The 23866-nt window shown below is 43.3% G+C and overlaps 1 protein-coding gene across 1 annotated transcript in view; it reads right to left on the minus strand.

Annotated features, from left to right (window-relative positions):
• NUP210 (nucleoporin 210) overlaps nt 1-14691 on the minus strand; it is a 657387-nt gene extending 642696 nt beyond the window's left edge. The window contains exons 1-2 of the mRNA XM_063426963.1: nt 14514-14691; nt 5965-6101 (exon numbers count right to left, since the gene is read on the minus strand). Of these exons, the coding sequence (XP_063283033.1) occupies nt 5965-6101; nt 14514-14671 (295 nt within the window). The 5' untranslated portion in view covers nt 14672-14691. The remainder of the gene's footprint in view (nt 1-5964; nt 6102-14513) is intronic.
• Nucleotides 14692-23866: the final 9175 nt, after the last annotated feature.

The following is a 23866-nucleotide window of genomic DNA, read 5'->3' on the forward strand; positions in this document are numbered from 1 at the left end:
GTGGAAATCTATTCACAAACCGGACTTTACATAGGACACGAGGCCATGCGTTTAGACTGGAAGAAAGAAGATTTCGTCTAAGGCAAAGGAAAGGTTTTTTTACTGTAAGAACAATCAGGATGTGGAATTCTCTGCCTGAAGAAGTGGTTTTATCAGAGTCCATACAGATGTTCAAACAGCTACTAGATGCATACTTGCAAAGACAGAATATTCAAGGATATAATCTTTCAATGTAGGGTAATAACTGATTGATTCAAGGATAAATCTGACTGCCATTCTGGGGTCAAGAAGGAATTTTTTGTCCTAGCTTGTTGCAAAATTGTGCTTCAAACTGGGTTTTTTTTTTTTGTTTTGTTTTTTGGGTTTTTTTTGCCTTTTGGATCAACAGCAAAAAACAGGTGTGAGGAAGGCTGAACTTGATGGACGCAAGTCTCTTTTCAGCTATCTAACTATGTAACTATGTAACTATGTACTCTGCCCCCAACGCCACCTACTCTCGCATTGACCTCTTCCTCACAAACAGGCTGGGTATGCAGTGGGTCAAATCCACAGTGATAAACCTAATCTCATGGTCAGATCACGCAGACATAGAGATAGCTCTAAAAACCGCTGGAACACAGACACCCTGGAAGTGGAGGATGAATGCCTCCCTCCTTAAAAACCCACAGGTACAGGAGAGCATTATTTATTTATAAAATATTTTACCAGAGACTTCTCTCGTTTTCAAGTATGTCCTGGGGCAAGAGATAACACAATACTTTCAAACTAATGATACCCCGACATCTCTCCCACCACCCTTTGGGCGGCCCATAAGCCTGTGATCAGAGGCCTCTTTATCAAACTGGCAACACACCATAAAAAGAAAAAATACGAAAGGCACATGGACTTACAAAAACAATATAATACAAACACAATACAGAAATGGTGGATTGGCGCTTTTATAAAAATAAGCATTAGCAACTACCCCCAGTGCCTAAAATCACTAACTGGCACTCAAGATACAGTGAAAGAAAGAGGTATAAGGGGGGTGCAGAAAGAATATACACAAATTTGGTATACTTAGTATGATGAGTGGAACACCTCCTGATTGTCCTATAATAAAAACATATATATATATAGTGTAACACTGTTTTAAAAGGAACATCAATCAAAAGAGGGTAATGGGTCACTCACAGTATTCAGAGCCATATAGAGCTGGCTCTGACTTCAATGGCAGGTGAATTATAAGCTTATTCAGGCTCTCAGACTTCCCACCAGGATAGCTCCTTTTCCAGCCTCTCAATAATTCACGATATCCAATTGGGTAAAGGTAAATAAAGCTTTACTGGATACAATACAAGAGATAAAATAAGCTAAAATAACATGAGTAGAAGTTTCCACAGCACTAACACGTTTCGACCTCCAGGTCTTTGTCAAAGTGTGTGGTTGCTGTTGCCTTTCTGTCACTTAAATAGTGGTCCTTCCTTTAAATTTGGCGCCGTTTTCCCGGCGGTTTTTTTCACTTCCGGGTTCGTTGTGCATCCGTGTCATGTGACCTTCCGCCCGGTCACCTGATTCTGACGTCATCCGCATTGACGTCACTTCCGGTTTTTCGGTCACAACCTTATGCTTTGTTCACTGATCGGCAAAACTGGCAATTTCCTCTTCCAAAATGGCGAAATTTACAGTTTTGCCGATCAGTGAACAAAGCATAAGGTTGTGACCGAAAAACCGGAAGTGACGTCAATGCGGATGACGTCAGAATCAGGTGACCGGGCGGAAGGTCACATGACACGGATGCACAACGAACCCGGAAGTGAAAAAAAACGCCGGGAAATCGGCGCCAAATTTAAACGAAGGACCACTATTTAAGTGACAGAAAGGCAACAGCAACCACACACTTTGACAAAGACCTGGAGGTCGAAACGCGTTAGTGCTGTGGAAACTTCTACTCATGTTATTTTAGCTTATTTTATCTCTTGTATTGTATCCAGTAAAGCTGTATTTACCTTTACCCAATTGGATATCGTGAATTATTGAGAGGCTGGAAAAGGAGCTATCCTGGTGGGAAGTCTGAGAGCCTGAATAAGCTTATTATTCGCCTGCCATTGAAGTCAGAGCCAGCTCTATATGACTTACAAAAACAATTACGCAGAACTGAACTGCAACATAAACAAACAGACACACAAACCACAGCAAGGGACTTACAAGAAATTAGACGAATGATCAGAGAACTGATGGTGGACGAAGTCAGTAATGACATACGCCACACAAAAAGACTCTTCTACGAGAAGTCCAATAAAATGGACACCCTTCTCGCAAGAGCCTTACGGCCCAAACCAAACAAGATCACAACAATAATCGTCAGAAACAAACAAGGAACGGTCCTTACAAACCCAACGGACGTCAATGACAAATTCACACAGTTCTTTGCAAAGCTCTATGATCACTCCCCCGCCCTGACAGAGTCCAACACTGAGTACATGGCAGAACTCAAGACCTCACTAAGGCCCAACTCCCGAAACTGGCCACAAACCTGATAGAGCCCTTGGGAGTGCCCATAGACGTGGACGAAGTAGTAACAGCTATTGCGGGGCTCAAGGGGAACAAAGCTCCAGGTCCTGATGGATTTGATGGCACATATTATAAGACCTTCAAAGACGAGCTAACACAACACCTAACTAAAATGTACAAACAATGGACAGAGGGAGAAAAGCCGCACCAAGACCTTTCGACAGCAGACATAACCCTTATCCCTAAACCAGATAAGGATACCACACACATCGCCAATTACCGGCCCATATCCCTCATAAATTTTGACCTTAAAGCATATGTTAAACTACTAGCCAACCGACTAAATCCACTCCTCACCAGATACATACATGCCGACCAAGTGGGCTTTGTCCCCACAAGGTAGTTATACGAGAACACACGAAGGGCTGCAGATCTCATGTGGAGAGCTGGGAAGAAACAAACGCCTACTCTGATCCTCTCCTTGGATGCGGAGAAGGCGTTTGATAGGGTCTTATGGCCCTTTCTTTTCACGCTATTGCGCGACATGCATCTACCGGACACATTCGTCACCGCAGTCCACGCCCTATACACAAACCCCAGAGCGCAGACACTAGTGCCTGGAACAACGCAACGCCCTTTTGCCCTCAGAAATGGTACACGACAGGGATGCCCCTTGTCCCCCCTCCTATTTATTTTGGCCCTCGAACCTCTACTGCGGCTCATAAGGGAACATCCAGGGATCAAGGGCGTCAGGATAGCGACGGAGGAGTTTTAAGTCTCGGCCTATGCCGATTATATATTGCTGACCCTAACCGACCCAAAAGACTCAGTGCCAAACCTCCTCGATCTACTAGAAACGTATAAACGCGTCTCGGGGTACAAGATAAATGTTGATAAATCGGTGGGCATGCCCATCGGACTCTCCGATCCAGACGCCAACTGGTTGGCTCACAGCTATAACCTGAACATTAGCCGACGGCCAATTAAATACTTGGGGGTGGCTCTCCCATCCGACCCCAACGACTTATACATGGAAAATCACAAACGCCTGTTGACCACCCTAATAAAAGACCTTGCTAAGTGGCAAGACAAACCCATATCGTGGATAGGACGACTGCGGCAAGATGAACATACTGCCGCGCCTCCTGTTCCTCTTCCAGGCCCTACCGGTACGGGTCACTAAAGGAGACCTCAAACCGATCCAAACTGCCATAGATGACTTTATATGGGCAGGGAAGAGGCACAGGATTGCGAGACAAACCCTCTATACACCCAAAAGTAAAGGAGGGCTAGGACTGCCCAAACTCCACGCTTACTATTTATCGGCACAATTAGCACAAATAATAGAGTGGCACTCACCGCCAGACACCCACAGATGGGTTGATCTAGAAACACTGCTTATGAATACGGATCTCCCACAATATTGGATATGGGTCCACAAATCTGACAGACCGGAGGTTTCCATGACCTGCCCAGCAATCCTGAACTCGATCAGGATATGGGACTCTACAGCCCACAAATACTCCTTAACACACCCAATCTCACCACTCACACCGTACCTACGCAACAGTGCCTTCCCAGCCGGCCTGACAGCTAGGGATTTTAAGGGCATCGAAAACACGGGAATCTAACGATATCACCAACTATACCATGCAGGTGCTATCAGAACATTTGAAGACCTCAATACATTAGCCCCGCTAACCACTAAGGATCACTTTAGATATATTCAACTCCGGGACTTTGCAGGACGGGCACAAGTGAGGAAAGCAGCCAGTGCCAAACTAACCTTCTTTGAAACGCTGTGCATGTCCGATGGACCACGTACCGGCCTCATCACCCTCCTTTATACCCAACTAAGTGCACCATCGGATAAGACATACACTCCCACATATGTCACACAATGGGAAACAGACCTACAACAAACACTAGAGGGGGGAGAATGGCAAGACATATGGGAAGCAGCAACAAAAGAATCCATATGCGTACTACACCAAGAACAATGTTACAAAACACTTATGAGGTGGTACACCACCCCGGTCAAACTGTACCGCATGGGCAAAACAATCATTGACACATGCTGGTGCGGGTGTGGAGAGAAAGGCACATATATACACATGTGGTGGACATGCCCCAAAGTAGTGACATTTTGGGAGGAAATAGCCCGACTTCTGACGGAAGTGCTTCACAAAACACTTACACCGAACCCTTGGTCATTCTTGATAGCTAGGCCAGTAGACAGTCTGATCAACAAAGAGCAAAAACTGTTCAACAAACTAACCCTAGCCGCTAGAAGAGCCATAGCACAAACCTGGCTACACACCGATATGCCACAAATGGAAAAAGTCATCCGTAATATCAAAGAGGCCCATCTCATGGATAAACTAACAGCACAAATAGGAGACACATACCCCCTGTTCCTCAAAACATGGGAGCCATGGGAAGACTATACTAACCGCTGATGACTGAATGGACATAGGGTCGAAATGCCTTTCGTAAATACCTAGACGCGACCCCGGGTTCCGGCCACCCTATCCTGGCAAATACCAAACCTGCCCTGTCCCTCCCTCCCCCCCCCCCCTTCCCGACCCCTCATTCACCTTGTTTCCCTCTTTATTTCTTTCTTTCCTTTCAATCTGACCTAACTATGGGTCATTTCTTAAAAAGGTTCATGTTCACATAGGGTAGATAGGACCAATCCGCTAGGCTATGAACAACAAATATGTAAATCTAGTGGGCACACAGATGCCACGGGAATGCAGAATATGGACGGCAAAAGATACCGGGCACGGAACGAAGATCAAAGCCACAACTCTGAAAGGGGTTCAGTAGCCCAGTAATAGAAAAACAAACCATCAAACTACTCTACAATAACGGTCAAATAACTGAAACTGTTCATATTTACTGTCGCTAGCTCCGTTTATGTAACTCTATACTTATTATAACACTGATTATTAATGTATATGTACCTATATCAAATGTCACATATTTGTATACCTACATAAGCCTATACCCTATATGTTGTTGTAACCAATTGACATGCATGCAATTATAAATAAAGATTTAGAAGAAGAAAAAAAGACTATAAATGCACCAACTTTAAAAATAAAATAAAAAATCAGGATAGAAGATATAGTTATCAATTAAGTAGTGAGAATATGCATGGGATAGGCATAAGGCTATCCTAGACTTAAGATAAGGCCAGGGACTAATGAAAGGATTTAAAATATTGGGCAGACTAGATGGGCCGAATGGATCTGCCGTCACATTCTATGTTTTTATGGCATAGGAACCCAATTTTGTTTCAGTAAACTATGGTATGCTCCAGGGCCTCTGAGACTTGGCTCTCTCCTATCTCATATGCTCAACCTCTCCACCACCATTCCATTTTACTGCATTTGGTCACTCAGATTCTAAGCAAATAAAGGAGTCCTCAGAGGTTTCAAGGCAAATGAAAAAAAAAAAAAAACTCACATATATCTTCAGCAAAGATGATACTAGCTAACCGCATGGGGTGCGTTGCACAGGCTTTGACTACAGCTTTCTGAGAGCATGGCTTGTCATTGACGTAAATAGGTTGTACAGAGGCAACTTCAGGTCGTGTCGATGACCTAGATGAGAAAACAAAAGAACTTTATTATATAAATCTAGTTCAAGTCCGTTAAATGTTACAAAGAATAGTCATTTAAAGAATGAAATAACATCGTATTGAATATCACTACAAATGTGTACAAGTGAATATGAGCATGCCACAAAAGGTTTCCATAAATTCTAAAACTATTATGTTATGTATTCAGTGGTTCCAAGTCAAAAAAATAAATAACACATACGATAGGCGTGGCTTGCACACAGAAGGGACGCATGTCGGCTGAACTTCGGCTACTTGCAGCACATATAGCCAGATTACTGTGGTGTTCTACCAGAACATACCTGAGCTTGTGACCGGCACATGAAAGCAACATGGGGAAGGCAAAAAAAGCTTTGAACCCTCGCAGGGAAAGGCTCCCGCGATATCAGCGTCTTCCTGTGTCCGTGCCCTAGACCCAAAATGTCGGCGCAGCCGGGTCCCTGCTATTCCTCCTCTGGGAACAAACCTTCAATGCCCCTGGTGACCTACCCCACACAGAGGGACTAATCTCCCCACAACATGAGGAAGATCTGACAGCCCCAGCCATGAAGGGAGACATCAAGGTACTAATGAACAACATCTGTGCCTTTTTCAGTGCTGATTTAGACATAATACAGGAAGACATCACTGTGGTCAATGCCAGAGTGCAGGTTACAGAGGACATCTCTTCCATTACACAACAGCATACAGGCACTAAGGAGCCGATACAACAACTCCAGGCATCACACAAAGCTATGCAGGACAGAATTGACACCTTAGATAATGCACGAAGGCGCAATAACCTCAAAATTAGAGGTATAGCTGAATTGATGAGCAAGAATTGCCACATTTCCACAGGCGACTCCTGGCTACTCTGCTGCCCCATCGCTCCACAAAGGTCCCTCAAGTCGATGGCTGCTTCGACCTCGCAAAGTCTAGTAAGGCTCCTTGTGACGTCCTTTTACATTTCCCTGTTCTTTGGGACAAGCTAGCAATCCAAGAAGCTGTGAAAAAAAATAACACCACTTCAATTCAAAACGATGCAGCTTCAGTTTCTGCAAGATCCACCTCAGACTGGAGAAGATCCTTCCAATGAGTCAAACCGACCCTACGAATAGCGAACATCTCTTATAAATGGATTCCGTCTAGCAGCCTCATGGTTACCAGACAAGGCCGCACATACCAGCTTTCCTCCATAGAGCACTCCACAGCTTTCCTTCGGAAGTTAGGCCTTACCTTATCCCCAGACAGCGCTTTAATGTTGACCCGCACCTGGGATGTGAACAGGATTGTACCTTTTACTCCTTGCTCCGCTGTAGATACTGGCTGAAGAGGGGAAGGATTCTCGGTGGCTCCTGCTGTGATGCACTGCACATTCAATCACTTTGTGTTCCAAGTTTAATGCTTTACTTCTATAATGTTAAAATGGCATTATTTCCTGTGCTTCGATCAGCATGTATATTTTGCCATGAATTTTCAAAACGAGGACCACCTGTATAAGATTAGGCACAATCTCTCAACAGCACTGTTTTCGTTGTTATCCTCATGTATATATAGATTGTACTTTGTTGGCATTCTTTCACGGTCCACACAAAATAAAGAATGTAAAAAAAAAATTTAAAATAAATAAAACACACATACTCACTAGACCTAAAAATGTTAACGCCACCCACACGTACTCTGATCTAAATGCTGCTGCTACCAGGACAATTTAAAAATGGGGAGTTCTACGTTAATGATCTAATTAGATTAAAGCTCCCAATACACAATTTGGCATTAATCTATAGAAAAACACACCACTCCTAGTTAATCCATGGCAACATTACAATAGGGTTAGCAATGCCAACTCAGCTATTTAGAACAGACAATTAAAGCTATAAAAAACCCTCCTACCAGATAGGTTCTGCTGTGTAGTGTGTTTTACTGGGTATGGATAGTTTCTCCTTTTTTAATGGTTATAGTTTTATTTTATGCTCACTTTTTGAAAAGTCCCATCCCGCAGAGTTTAGCCTCTCTCATCTATAAGGCCCTGTACATGCATCCCTGTTAAAAGTGACTCACTAGGTATACTCTTCTTATTTCAGAATATAAGCAACAAATGTATAGGATACGGCTGTGATTCTAAAAAGAACATAAACATAACAGTGTTATACAGTTAAAACAATGAAATGTGCACTATAAATGGTTGCACTCACAAGATGTAGACATATAAAGCGTTCAATGGGTGCCTCCGCTGATGTAGTGGGGGGCTGTGAATCCATTCACCTTGGTCTGCAGATTTAGCAGGAAAACAGGACTCCAGATAGGAATGTATATAAAAATGGCTTTTTTATTGTATAGAAATACAATAAAACAAGTGAAAAAATTGGCGCTTCCAATTTAGAACATAAATTCTAAAAATAAATGAAATTCTTTAGAATACAGCAGCACCTATATAGTATATTAGCCAAAAACACACTCCAATTGTACTAAAAGCAGAAAGAAAGGTGCGCTAGAATTTAAAGTGCAAATTCATTTGACAACGTTTACATAAAGTGCAATATACTCTCACTCACAAGTGATAACATTTATATAAACAATCAACTTATGTGTGTAAAATATCTAGGAGTGCAAACTGCAAAAAACACTTAAAGTGATATAGTGCATACATAAATAGCAATTGTTGAGATTGTTGAGATAAGCCACAACTCCAATTTGAGGAACATAAAAAGGACAAAAAAGACATATATAGTATAATATTGTAAGGTACAGATGACTAAAATTCTGGAGAAAATAGGAAATTAACTCACAAGTATAGAGCAGATGAGTCTGCTCTACCTTTGATAGCCCAAATATATATGTAGACTTCCACTGTAGCCAGTATAAATAAATGAACAGCGTTTATTGATACAAGTTAAAATACTATGTATCAGGGGGGGCGGGGCAGGAACGCCGAGCTGGATGGTCGCAAGCATGAGAAGCTCCTGCAACACTCAACTAAAGAAAGCAAAATGCTGCCAAATAACAAGCCTGTACACTTGAAAATAGACCGACAGCACAGGCGCCCAAAGCAGAGGGAACACTGGATCCAGGGAGAGGATGGCCTATCGGGCTCCAGTCCCCTGGAGGAGAACTTTCCATGGCCTCAACGGAGGCCTTCTCCGGCGGTGAGTGGGGCAGACGGCCGCTGCCCCTACTATCCTGCAACAAAGCTCCCAGACAACAGCGCCAAACAGAGAGGACCTGGCCCTGTTCCCCCCCCCCTTTGGACCGGTGGGGGTCATCCCGGTCCTCACCCTGCGGCTCTGGCCGGGCTGCCTCTGGAGGGGCCGGGGGCATGACAGCAACGTCTAAGATGGCGGGCGCCACGTGTACGGAGGATGAGGGGGAGGCTGGCTCCCTCCCCACACTCACAGCGGTCACCGCGGCTCCCACATTCCGAACATGCCACAAGAAAGCGGGATACCACTCGCATACCCCCACAGCCAAAACAACCAACCTTGACGGCAGCTGCACTGAGGGGAAGGCACAACAATGCACGCCAAACGATCCCGCCCGAAACACCGAACCTGCAGCCAAGCGAGAACTGCCGGTACACCAGCCGACCTTCTACCCACCTCCCAGCAAGCCTGCACCGAGACGTCCCAAGAGCCGGCAAGCCTGTACAACCAGCATCAAACCCCCCTGCAGTACCTGTCATCAGCCTCCAGATCCAAATGAGGGGCATGCACGCCAACTTACAGCTACAACCTGAGAGACTTCAGCAAGACACCCACAGCACGGAGGGGAAGGGCTGCGCTCTGACACCCGCTCAGACAGATGCTCGAACCTACACAGAAGCAGTGGAGCGGGTGTCGGACGGCGGTGGGACTCCTTCTTTGCCGGTGAGAGCTCGGGACCAACATGCTGGCGCTCTCCCCTCCCGCCCCACTGGGGCAGCTCAGACAGACAATAGGGTGAAAATCTGATAAAGCGACTTATTTAGCACTAACCAGCTTGTCATGTTCCATCTTAATGTGTTAGCCTGCCTTCATAGCAAACGTTATGTCACAGCAATACTTATCTTGTCTAGTATCATGCCCAGAACCATTAAGTATACCACACATGCTTAGTTTAGATCTGTTTGGTTTATGCCTGTTTTGTCTAACTTCATTAACATGTGCAGTTCCACAGCAAGTCAAACGTGTTAATACAGCAAGCAATGTGTCCCATCAGCACTTGTTCATTGGCAGACAGAGTACCTACCCACACTAGGGATCGACCGATATTGATTTTTTAGAGCCGATACCGATACCGATATCCTGTGAACTTTCAGGCCGATAGCCGATATAATTTGCCGATATTCTGTACATTTACCATTTTGGAAAATAAAAAACTATTTCTAAAGGTAAATGCACAAAATATACATGCCACGTGTAGTGGATGCCGTGTGTTTAGACAGGGGAGCTGTGTATGTGTGTGTAGTGGATGCAGTGTTTGTGCAGTGTGTGTGTAGTGGATGCAGTGTGTGTTTGTATAGGGTGTGTGTATATAATGCAGTGTGTGTTTGTATAGTGTGTGTGTATATAATGCAGTGTGTGTTTGTATAGTGTGTGTTTATATAATGCAGTGTGTGTGTATATAATATAGTGTGTGTGTATATAATGCAGTGTGTGTTTGTATAGTGTGTTTGTATAGTGTGTGTGTGTATATAATGCAGTGTGTGTTTGTATAGTGTGTGTGTGTATATAATTCAGTGTGTTTATAATGCAGTGTGTGTTTGTATAGTGTGTGTGTGTATATAATACAGTGTGTTTGTGTAGTGTGCATTATATATACACACACTATACAAACACACTGCATTATATATACACACACTATACAAACACACTGAATTATATACACAGTGTGTTTGTGTAGTGTATGTGTATAATAATAGTGTGTGTGTGAGGGGGCATTTTTTATTAAAAACATTTTTTTTAATTTTTATATTAAATTATTATTTTTTTAATATATTTAATTATGATTATTATTTATTTTTTGTTGTCCCCCCTCCCTGCTTGTTGCCTTGCCAGGGAGGGGGGATATGTTAATCCCTGGTGGTCCAGTGGCATTGGCTTAGCTGGGGGAGGGGAGGGAAGTGGGGTGGGCAGCAAGCGTTTACTCACCTCCCAGCAGCTCCTCCAGCTCCCCAGTGTAAATCTCGCGAGACCCGCGGCCGTCAGAGCTGGCCGCGGGTCTCGCGAGATTTACACTGGGGAGCTGGAGGAGCTGCTGGGAGGTGAGTAAATGCTTGCTGCCCGCCCCCCCCAGGACCGCCGGGCTTGTAATGAGCCTGGCGGTCCTGGGAGGTATTATCGGCAATATCGGTATCCCTATTGGCCGATACCGATATTTCTGAAAATACCGAATATCGGCCGATTATATCAGTAAAACCGATAATCGGTCGATCCCTACTATGAAACATAATTTAATATGAAAAAAATGGGAGAACTGTCAATGTCATAATACTGTTTGCTTTTACTGCAATAAAATACACATATTTGTATTCAGCAAAGTCTCACGTGTAAAACAGTACCCCCTATGTACAGGTTTTATGGTGTTTTGGGAAGTTACAGGGTCAAATATAGCACGTTACATTTGAAATTGAAATTCGCCAGATTGGTTACGTTGCCTTTGAGACTGTATAGTAGCCCAGGAATAAAATTTACACCCATAATGGCATACCATTTGCAATAGTAGACAACCCAAGGTATTGCAAATGGGGTATGTCTAGTCTTTTTAGTAGCCATTTGGTCACAAACACTGGCCAAAGTTAGCGTTAGTATTTGTTTGTGTGTGAAAAACGCAAAAAACGCCAATTTTGGCCAGTGTTTGTGACTAAGTGGCTACTAAAAAAGACTGGACATACCCCGTTTGCAATACCTTGGGTTGTCTACTATTGCAAATGGTATGCCATCATTAGGGGTCATTTTCATTCTTGGGCTACCATAGGGTCTCAAATTCAATGTAACCAATCTGGCGAATTTTAATGTGAAAAAAAGGAAACACAAGCCTTATATTTGATGCTGTAACTTTTGAAGACACCATAAAACCTGTACATGAGGGGTACTGTTGTACTCGGGAGACTTCGCTGAACACAAATATTTGTGTTTCAAAACAGTAAAAAGTATCGCAGCAATAATATCGTCCATGTAAGTGCAGTTTGTGCGTGAAAAATGCAAAAAACTTCACTTTTACTGGCGATATCATCGTTGTAATACATTTTACTGTTTTGAAACACTAATGTTTGTGTTCAGGGAAGTCTCCCGAGTAGAACAGTACCCCCCATGTACAGGTTTTATGGTGTCTTGGAAAGTTATAGGATTAAATATAGTGCTAGCAAATTAAATTCCCTTTACTTTCGGCATGGGTTGTCAGGCAGGTCCCGCTAATTGTAATTAATTAAGATACCTAATTATGTAAAAATATTACATAAATATATATGTAGAATTAATGTAATGTGTGTGTGTATATATAATTTTTTTTTAATATTGTTATTTATATATAGGTATATATTTATGTATATAGATATATATTATTTCCTTCTACGTGTATTTTGATATAAATATATATATATTAATATCACAATATAGTTAGAATGAAATAACACATCTATATATTTTTTAATTATTTATTTTTAATTATTTTTTTTATTTTATTTTTTAACGTATTTACATATTTTTTTTATGTTATATATAAAATCTAAGTATATTATTATTTTTTACACTGATTAACTTTAATTTTATTTGATTTCCAGGCAGCAGGGGGACTAACTGTTATTACAGTTAGTCCCCCTGCTGGCAATGCCTCAGCCAGCTAACCTGGCCATGTGATTGTGAGGTCCTCGCAAGGACCTCACTCTCACATGGCCGGGGGGCCCCCCAGGGGGACGGACGTGCCGCGGGGGGGCTCCCTGGGATCCCACGCCGGCGACCGGGTAAGTAAAAAAAAAAAAACGGAGGGCGTACTATTACGCCCAGCAGCGTTTAGAACCGCATAAAACAGGGCGTAATAGTACGCCCTCCGGTCTTAAGGGGTTAAAGCTGTAGTTGTCCTGGTGACTATAGTGTCCAGACACCTCCCAAGAGCCCATTAGACTCCTTTGTAGTCTCTAAAGGGGGCCTTGGGTTGACACTTTCTATCATACAGAACACAAATTTGAGCAATAAATATTCTTGAAAACATAAAAGAAATGTTTTGGGTTTTTTTTACATTCTAAAGTGTGTGTGTGTGTGTGTGTGTGTGTGTGTGTGTGTGTGTGTGTGTGTGTGTGTGTGTGTGTGTGTGTGTGTGTGTGTGTGTGTGTGTGTGTGTGTGTGTGTGTGTGTGTGTGTGTGTGTGTGTGTGTTACATATATATATATATAGCCAGGGAGGGGGGTGCAAAACATAAAAGAAATGTTTTGGGTTTTTTTTACATTCTAAAGTGTGTGTGTGTGTGTGTGTGTGTGTGTGTGTGTGTGTGTGTGTGTGTGTGTGTGTGTGTGTGTGTGTGTGTGTGTGTGTGTGTGTGTGTGTGTGTGTGTGTGTGTGTGTGTGTGTGTGTGTGTGTGTGTGTGTGTGTGTGTGTGTGTGTGTGTGTGTGTGTGTGTGTGTGTGTGTGTTACATATATATATATATAGCCAGGGAGGGGGGTGCCCTGGGGGCGGCCACCTAAATAGTGTTTAACACCATATAGGGTCACCCTATATAGTGTTAATTTAAAATACAAATCATACAAGATTCTAAAATCACTCCACATTGAAGTTTTACATTACTTCAACATTTTGTCACCTGTAACTACCAAAAATCATTGCCATATTATGTACTCTATTATGTACTTTACTGTAGTAAATAAGGACACATAAATGAATCACTTTTCCTAAGCTGCACTATATATGAACACATTATTGCCAAAGCTGTGAAAAATAATTTTACCTTTTTTTTTTTTTTTTTCCTGTGTTTTTGTCTTTTGCATTTCTGTGCATTTTTAAATAATAAATTATAACTTTTAGATGTCTCACATGAAATTGAAGCCTTTTTTTTTTGTCCATTAAAAACGGTATATAACGTGTGTTAAATATATCAGAAAGATGCAAAAAATTGCTCTGGTCCTCAAGTGAAAAAAAAAATGAATCTCGATCCTTAAGGTGTTAATATACCAATTTATGCAAATAAAAACACAAATTTAAAGTTACACTTTTTTGGAGGTGCAGTGGTTGTGCCCCATATCTTCTTTCTCTTTCGTTAAGGGTCTGCTTTCTTAGTATTTGGGGTACATGTACTAACTAGTTGTATTTTTTTTACAGTGTATACGTAGCAGGTGTATTCCCTACATATATACCATGTGCATGAAGCGTGCATTGCCTCCTCTGTACTATGTAGTAGTAGGACTATAAGGAGCAATACCAAACCTGCACCGACAAGCATCACTCACCATTTATAGCAGCCCTCAGTGACCTCCAGGGTAAAGTTGATCTTGTTGCCCCTGGAAAAAGGCAGGAGGATTTTGGGAACATTTAACTTTGATGCATCCGCCAGGACCATCAGTGCCATCAGTCCCCACATGGCGACCACCGGAGTGCAGCGCCTCATTCCTGTGCCCACAAGCACGTGGTCACCGGGTCACCGGGTATAATGAGGGAAATCGTCCCACAGTGCTTTCGGGGTAGCTTTGACGGTGCCCTTACCAAATGCTTCTCTTTCTATCCCGCCAGATGCGCGGGGTATGTCTGGCGTGCTTCTCGCTGCTCACCAGATACACGAGTAACTCGGGCAAGGCGTGAGTGTACGCTAGAGCTATGTACTCCGGATAAGGGGAAGTGAGTGAGGTTTGCGGTTCCCCAGACTCACTGTTCCGGGTGAGAGGGACTCTTACCTCCCGCCATCTGTAGCATCTCAATATTTAGAAATACTGCGAGCAGGAAGTTACTCCGAGAAGTTCTAATTAGTTAAAAAGAAATGTGTCTGTGAAACAGAATATGACAGGGAAAAACTAGGTCCTGGGCCCTTAGAAGTCCATTTAATGCATATTGAGTAAATGTGAAATATAACATTCTGAATGCAAGTGAGCGTGTACTGTCAGTGTAAATGAAAGTTGTTGTTTTGCATACATTTCCAGTATTAATGCTAATGTCTTTAACCCCTTAAGGACACCTGACGTGTGACATGTCATGATTCCCTTTTGTTCCAGAAGTTTGGTCCTTAAGGGGTTAAAGAATGTCAGTGTGAGCCTATTTAATGTTATAGTTGAGTGTAGTGAATCTGTGAATGGGGAGGTATATTTTCTCTACTGCAAGAAAGTTTTGTATTTATATGTAATTTTAGATTATCACTGTATGTGTCCAAGCAGGGATATGTGTAATGTTGATATGTGTGTTGTGTAGTATAAAACCAGGAGTTTTTTTTTTTGTTTTTTTTGCATGTACTGTAGTACACTGTCTGAATGTAGAGCAGATGTGCATGGGGTTTATTTATAGGGAATTATGGCATGTGAATGCAGAAGCATATTTAAAGGACCACTATAAGCACCCAGACCATCTAGGATTAACCCTTTATGCTGTAAACATGGCAGTTTCTGAGAAACTGCTATGTTTACAAATTGGTTAATCCAGCCTCTAGTGGCTGTCTCATTGACAGCCGCTAGAGGCGCTTCCGTGCTTCTCCCTGTGATTTTCACAGTGAGAAGAAACCAGCATCCATAGGAAAGCATTGAGAATGCTTTCCTGTGGACTGGCTGAATGCACATTCAGCCGATGATGGCGAAAAGGAGGAGGAGAGCCCGGCGAGGAAAAACAAGTAAGATCTAATCCCTTCCACCCCCTAGAGCACAGTGGGAGGGGAGCCCTAAGGGTGGTGGGGACCTAGAGACCCTATAGTGCCAGGAAAACAAGTATGTTTTCCTGGCACTATAGTGTTCCTTTAATTGAAGTGTCACTGTGTGCATTTGTGTGGAAGAAGCTGTGTGTTTAAATGAAGGTGATTTTTTGTGTGGTTCAATTAAAAGAGTGTGTATGAATGCATGGATAGGGTAATCGTGTGTGATCAGTGTCAGTGTGTGTGACTGTAGTACTATATTTGTAAGGAGTGTCAGTATGTGTGTGAATGTAGAAGTGTATGTGTGTAAATTATCAGTGTGTGCAAATACAGGAGCAATGTGTCATCATGCAAATCCTATATCAAAGAAATACCCACACTTGTATGTACAAGGCAAATCAAATTTTATTACATGATCAAAAAAAAAAAAAACATTCAGAATTAATCTATATACACCCATCAATGAACAATAATCAAATAGTTGATATGCACTATATGCATCAATTCTCATATATATTTAATATGTATATAGTCCATCAAACAAAACAGAAGAAAAAAAAAAACGAATACGCTGTAGAAAAAGTTTAAATTAGAAATAAGCAAATTAATCCATAAATTCATATACAATATATTTACCTCATCAATCAAAAGAGGACAGAAAAATCAACCATTTCAGCACGAATGGCCTTTATCAAAGATTAATTCACCCTTGATAAATGCCATTCGTGACAAAACTCGTGACTCTCAATCTCAGCCAGTTGTGTTTCCCTTTTTCTTCCCACCTGTCCTTACCCTAACCCCTTTATGTGCCTCTGAATCATTATTTCTTCTTTAACCCCTTAAGGACACATGACATGTGTGACATGTCATGATTCCCTTTCATTCCAGAAGTTTGGTCCTTAAGGGGTTAATGCTCATCATCCCAATTGTTACTTAGCCCCAAATCCACTTCTCCTATCCCTATCTCTTCTCTACCCCTACGTCTCGGCCCTATCTCACTCTCATAGAAACATAAAATGTGACGGCAGATAAGAACCATTCGGCCAGTCTAGTCTGCCCAGTTTTCTAAATACTTTTATTAGTTCTTATCTTATAGTTAGGATAGCCTTATGCCTATCCCACGCATGCTTAAACTCCTTCACTGTGTTCACTTCTACCGGTACCCTCTCAGTAAAGTAATACTTCCTGATATTATTTTTAAACATTTGCCTCTCTAATTTGTGGTAGTTTTTCTTCTTTTAAATTTAGTCTCCTCCTTCACTGTGTGGATTCCCTTTATGTATTTAAATGTTTCTATCATATCCCGCTTTTCTCATCTTTCCTCCAAGCTATACATGTTAAATTCCTTTAAGCTTTCCTTGTAAGTTTTATCCCGCAATCCATGAACCAGTTTAGAAGCATTTCTCTGAACTCTCTCTAAAGTATCAATATCCTTCTGGAGATACGGTCTCCAGTACTGCGTACAATACTCCAAGTGAGGTCTCACCAGTGTTCTGTATAATGGCATGAGCACTTCCCTCTTTCTACTGCTAATACCTCTCCCTATACAACCAAGCATTCTGCTAGCATTTCCTGCTGCTCTATTCCATTGTCTGCCTACCTTTAAGTCATCAGAAATAATTACCCCTAAATCTCTTTCCTCAGATGTTGAGGTTAGGACTCTATTAAATATTCTGTACTCTGCCCTTGGGATTTTACGTTTGAGATGCATTATCTTGCACTTATCCACATTAAATGTCGGTTGCCACAACTCTGACCATTTTTCTAGTTTACCTAAATCATTTGCCATTTGGCTTATCCCTCCTGGAACACCCTGTTATATATCTTAGTATCATCAGCATAAAGACATACCTTACCATCAAGACCTTCTGCAATATCGCTAATAAAACATATTGAAGAGAATAGGTCCAAGTATACTCCATTGACTACAACCCTCTGTTGCCTGTCACTCAGCCACTGCCTTACCCATTCAACAATATTGGAATCCAAACTTAAAGATTTCAGTTTATTGATAAGCCTTCAATGTGCAACAGTGTCAAAAGCCTTACTCTCATTGTGCCCATTACCCCATTCCGTTCTATACACCTAAATGTGTATCTGCCGCATTTCACCCTCAATATTTAACTCCACATTTATCTCTGCCTCATCTAACCCTGTTTCTACCCTTAGCTCTACATATCTTTGCCTCATCCTACCCCAATATGTGGCCTCAACCCACCTTTAGCCTCTCTCTATACTCCAACTTTTCTGCTTGAAGTAAAACCTCTCAATCCATGCTGTTTCTCCTGGTGAAGAATTGCACATATGCTGGCGCGGCATGGACATTGTGCATGTGTGAAATGAGAGCATCCTTTCCCTTGCACCCACTCCATGAGAGTGAAGAGATCTGACAGGTAGAGTTCACATGCTCATACAGCTGTGTAAAGGAAAGAGGTGGAAAAATGTGTTGCCAAAATGAAGCATATTTAGTGATGCCAGGACTGATGGGTAGGTCCTCTGATCTCCCCAGGTAAGCCATGGCTGAGTACCATGGCCCCTAACAGCCTCTAGCCCTCAGTCCATGACCAACGTGCCAGAGCTGTCAGTCATAAAAAATGACTTTGTGCACCAATTCTTCTGGTATATATATATATATACCACAAGAATTGGTGCACAAAGTCATTTACTATGCACTAATATGCCACTGGCTCTCCTTTAAATATATATATATATATATATATATATATGTGGTCGGTTAATATCGTATAGTGAAATACCTAGTGATTGGAATTAAGTCGGTGTGGTAGGCCTGTAAAAGGGGGTAGGCCTGTAAAAAGATGGCCTCCCCGAATGAATTGTATAAGAGGGAGAGGTGGGTGGGGTGAACAGCATGCGTACGGCAAGGTAGGAAGGGGGGAGGAGCGTTTATATAGGAACGCTAACTCCTCCCACAAATACAGGCCTTACGGCCTTAAACTTGCGGTCGGTTAATATCGTATAGTGAAATACCTAGTGATTGGAATTAAGTCGGTGTGGTAAAACACACTTATTGCACTATAATTATCAGCCTTAAATTTTAGATTGTTCACATGAGCCTACGTCCTGCATCTATTAAATTTTAGATTGTTCACATGAGCCTACGTCCTGCATCTATTCTCCTGCAAACAAAGAAGAGCAGTGCCCTCTTAAAGGCACATTACCTATCACACTGAGAGCCCAGTTTGGATTGGCTCTCTTAAAGGTGAGCAAGCACTTGTACTTGTTTTACTGCCACATTGGGTTGAAGATAATACACTAGGACTTCGGTCCATTGTTCCCTTTCTCTCCCTTTCTTTGAGGATTACCATAAAGTTATTGAAGAAGCTTGGTATTTGCTTTAAAATACCCCTGCGTTTATGATCTGAGCCTATCCCTGTCAGGCTCTGAATCATGTGAGTTTGTTACACATACAGCTCTTTTTTCTAAGAATATCAAGTCCAGATATACTACACCATTGTTTCCATTCTATATTTTTCCTTTTAGATTTTCTCGTTTTGCATACCCCTTTATACAAGGGTGAGTCCAGCAATTTAGATTAGCGCTCCAGTGGGTTTTGTTTGTTGTGACCCTTCTGTTCCACTTTCATTACCCCACTTTCTTGCATGCTATTGTGTTAAGGTTTGGAGGTACCTACACGTGTGTGAGCTGCTTAGTGGAATCAGGTTCTTCACTATACTATATTTGAAGCGCCTATAAAGCACGGTTTATTTGTTATTACTTTTCTATCATATAAAATCCGTTTGCCTTACCTCTTATCCGTAAGGAATGTTCCTGTATAATGTAGCTGATTTCTAGTGACTCTAATTATGTGTACCGGCGTACTGCTACTGGATGCCGTGCTTATTGAAAGGATGTGCTAAATAGGAGCCAGTGGTCCCAAACTACTCTAATGCCAGGAGTATGAATGTTGAACCGTATTTGGAAGTAGTTAGGGAATGATTAGTAGGTCAAGTGTCTTGGTTGTCTGGTTTGAATGTTGGCGTGACATGATGTAGTGTTTGTACCTTCTTAAATATTCCTTGAGGAGACATGATTTGCCAGTCTGATTAGTTGTGATCGTGGAGTTGTAGGGTTCCGGAACCCTTGTACAGTTGCAGGCACATAGATTTAAGACCTGGTTGTGTGGTGCGGATGCTGTTTAGGGAGTCTGATACTGGCCAGAATTCCCATCTGTGGACGTACGTTACTGTAGAGTGATAAACCAATTATTTATCTTTTGATATTTTAAGACGGGGTATGTTTGAAAGGCTTGTCAGAATGTGTTATTGTATGTCAGTTCGGTATAGTGCTATTGTGTTGTATGAAGGTTTGAATAAAAGGTGGCAAAAAAAAGCAGAATAGACTACAATTGTACAGTAAACCTGTGAATGTTGTGTTCCACTGAGTCTTGTAATAATGTCACGTTCTGTCGTACGTATCCTTAGTGCAATTGAAAAACGCTATAGGTGATCACTTGTTGTCGAGTCCCAATTAGGATGTTAAAATGCAGATTATGGGGGGCGGAGCCTGGACGCCAAGCCGATCGAACGCATCTGCCACGAGCTCCTGCCGGACGGGCCCAACAACGGGGAAAAGCAGCAGCAATATGGCACAACGACCCATAAGGGTGCACCACCCATGCCGGGGATGCACCGCCGATCCGGTAGCCACTACACCGGGGCCCGCCGGTGCCGGGAGTACGGAGATGAGGCCGCGGCCTACTGGGACTGGAGCCGGGGAGAGACGGCCGATCTCCTCGGCGACGGAGCCCACAAGCGGCATAACTGCAACCTACCCCCCCCCCTATGGACCGGTTGGGGATATCCCGGTCCCTGCTGGCAGCCTCTACCTAAGCGGACAGACGACAAGCGAACCCCACGGCACACAGAGGCAGCAGTCTACTAAGGCCCTACCAAAATGGCCGCCAAGCACAGGCCCCAACAAAGGGTCGCACCACCCAAGCTACCCTCTCCCCAACTAAGTAACCTTGACTGGCTCTGCACAAGGCTTTGGGACATGCTACATAGCAGAGGCATAACCTACTACAGGGCAGAAACGATAGTAGCCTCGTGGATCCAACCGGCGGCACGCCGCAGTCACTACAGGCGCACACCACGAGCCTCCAGAGCGGCAGTTCGGCTATACAGGTTCCAGCAAGCCTTAAAGAGAGACAGAGCGCCAGGTCTCTCGCACGCACGCTCCCATTTCCAAACACACAAAGCCGGGACAACCACGCAAGCCACACTAGAAAGATACCCAACAGACTGGAATAATAATGGCCGGCGCAACACGACCCAGCTCCCGACCGCCATCGCTGCGACACAGGGGCGCGTGCGGCTGCACACCCCCATAGGTACCACCGGAGCTGAGACCTGGCATGGAGACGCCGCTTCCAGGGGCCCTGGAAATATGAGGCCGTACCACACAACCATTATATCGGGGGCAACCCAGCAGCAGCACCAAGGTACGACCAACCAACCCCATCAACCCACCTACCTACCCCGAATGGGGACCCAGAGACACTCTAAAGGGGCATTAGGACTTGGCCTGACTGGCGTAGGCTGAACAAAGAACACAGTGTAAACTGTCTACTTTGAGGACTAAAACCACCTGTACCGCTTAACCCTCCATTACCCAGCGGACTCACCCTTGCTTTAAAAGACTCTTGTTTGTTTTTGTCCGACGTATAGCCTCATTAGACAACCCATTATAAGAATTTATTATTTCACGGTACTATTGCTCTAAAGTTCTCCTCGCTAATTTTAGAATTGGTTTCTATAATGCCCAACCTACATAGCTAGTGCTGCAAGGTTATAATGTTTATTTAGCTTATACTGGTTATTTCTCCCTGACACCAGCTGAAATTCTCATGCTCTTGCTAGCTTTATTTTCCTCTATCCTTTTACAATATTTCATTTGACATAACTTGAGCCGGCATAGAGTTTTCCATGCCTGCACTACTATAATCAGGCTGTATCCTTCGTACACGCAGCCGTACTTAGTAAGCTTGTGTCAATACGATATTACTAATACCGGTGCAATGACGCCGTCAGTAATCACCCTGCCCGCTCGAAAAACGTTGTTAAGCATATTCATGCATAAAACAAAGCTCTGTTTATCCGCACTACCTGGCAGGCACTGCAAATGAGGAGCTATGTGTTACTACTCAGGTTGAAAAGTATGATCTGCCTAACGCGTATGATAAAAGTTAATCCAGCTATGTCTTACTAACTCACTTTAGCTAGTAAATTGGATACAGTTGCATGATTTTGCTATTACATGACGAAAAGTCATGATTTTATTAAAGACACGGAGGCGAGTATTGCATAACCCTTTCTTTACTGTCCACCAATAGCAGCAAAGAATACAAATATAATGAAAAAATGAAGAACATACATTAACATAGGCCCCTCCCCGCTCAGGTCCTGGTATATTAGGCAGCACTTCCCTTCCATATCCCTCTTTCTGAAGATGCGACCTTGTAACAATGTCCGAACAAGAACAAAAAACAGAGTCCAATAGTCCAAATAAGAGATTCTCACAACAGGGAAGCACGACCAGATGAGCTGTAGGACCAGAGATTATCAGCGGGAAGAGTCCATTCAACTTGTATAACAGCATGCCATCTTGTTGGATTAGGCTGTGAAAACATAAAGAGACAGGAGCCGAGAGGTTAAGATCAATAATTGCAACTATTGTCAGGTACCAACTGAGGAGAAAATTCCAAGTAAATACAAACCCACATCCTAGGGTGATTAGTAAGCCTATCATAACATAAATCTATCCTTGAGACATGGCCCCACTTACCGTACCCAAATATTCCATGTGACTCGTTGCAACCTGCGAAATAAGGGTGGGGAGACATGAATAATAAACGTGGGTGGGACAATACTTGCCTCCGTGTCTTTAATAAAATCATGACTTTTCGTCATGTAATAGCAAAATCATGCAATTTTATAACAAGACACGGAGGCTCATATTGCAAGTTTAAAGCTGATTAACTACGGCCGTAAAAGAATGTGGGGCCGGGCGAAAGTAAAATTCACGGAAGGTAGATTCCCTAGACCAGTCGGCTGTCCTCATAATATCTTCCAGACGAGCCCCTGCAGTCAACATCGAGGATGCTGAGGCCCCCCGGACCGAATGGGCGCCGAAGATCGTGGTATCGATGCCTGCCTGATCCAATAACCATTGCACCCATCGGGACAATGTGGTGCTAGAGACCGGTCGGAAAGGTGGCCGAAAGGATAGGAACAGCTGTGGGGATACCTGTGAACGATGACATCTGGTACGATCTTCGTATTCGCGAAGGCAAGTCACAGGACATAATGCTGGAGAGGTAGGAAAGGCGGGGTAGGACACCGACTTGATAGAGGTTTTCGTCCGGCGACTGATGTTGAACGTGACCCCGTCCGGGGTGTATGACTTGGCATCGAAGTCCAGGGCTCTAACGTCCGAAACTCTCTTGCAGGATACGAGGCAGAGCAGGCAGACCAATTTGGCAGAAAGTTGTTTCAGGGAGAGCGCTGAGTTAGCGGGCCACGACGAGATAAAGGATAGTACAATGGACACATCCCATGACGTGGAGTAGCGAGGTCTGGGCAGTCGGGAGAATCGTGAGCCCCGGAGGAGCCGGCACACCAAGTGATGTTGACCCGCCGGGCACCCATCGAAACCTTGATGAATTGCCGAGATGGCTGACCTGTAAAGGTTGATAGTCCTGTAAGCCTTCCCCGCCTCGAAGAGGGACGTCAAAAATTGCAGAACCATGGTTACAGGGGCCGAAACGGGATCCACGTCCCTAGCCATGCACCAGCCAGTCCAAGCTCGCCAAGCTGACCCATAGGCTCGTCTAGTTCCTGGGGCCCATGCTTCCGCCAACAGGCGTCTAGTTGTGTCCGAAACTCCTTGGATTTCCCAGGGTCCCCGGAATCCGCCATGCCAGGAGTGGGAGGGAGCCGTCCAACCGGAGCGGAT

Source organism: Pelobates fuscus, chromosome 7 (genome assembly GCF_036172605.1).
Source record: "Pelobates fuscus isolate aPelFus1 chromosome 7, aPelFus1.pri, whole genome shotgun sequence".
NCBI classification, from domain to species: Eukaryota; Metazoa; Chordata; class Amphibia; order Anura; family Pelobatidae; genus Pelobates; species Pelobates fuscus.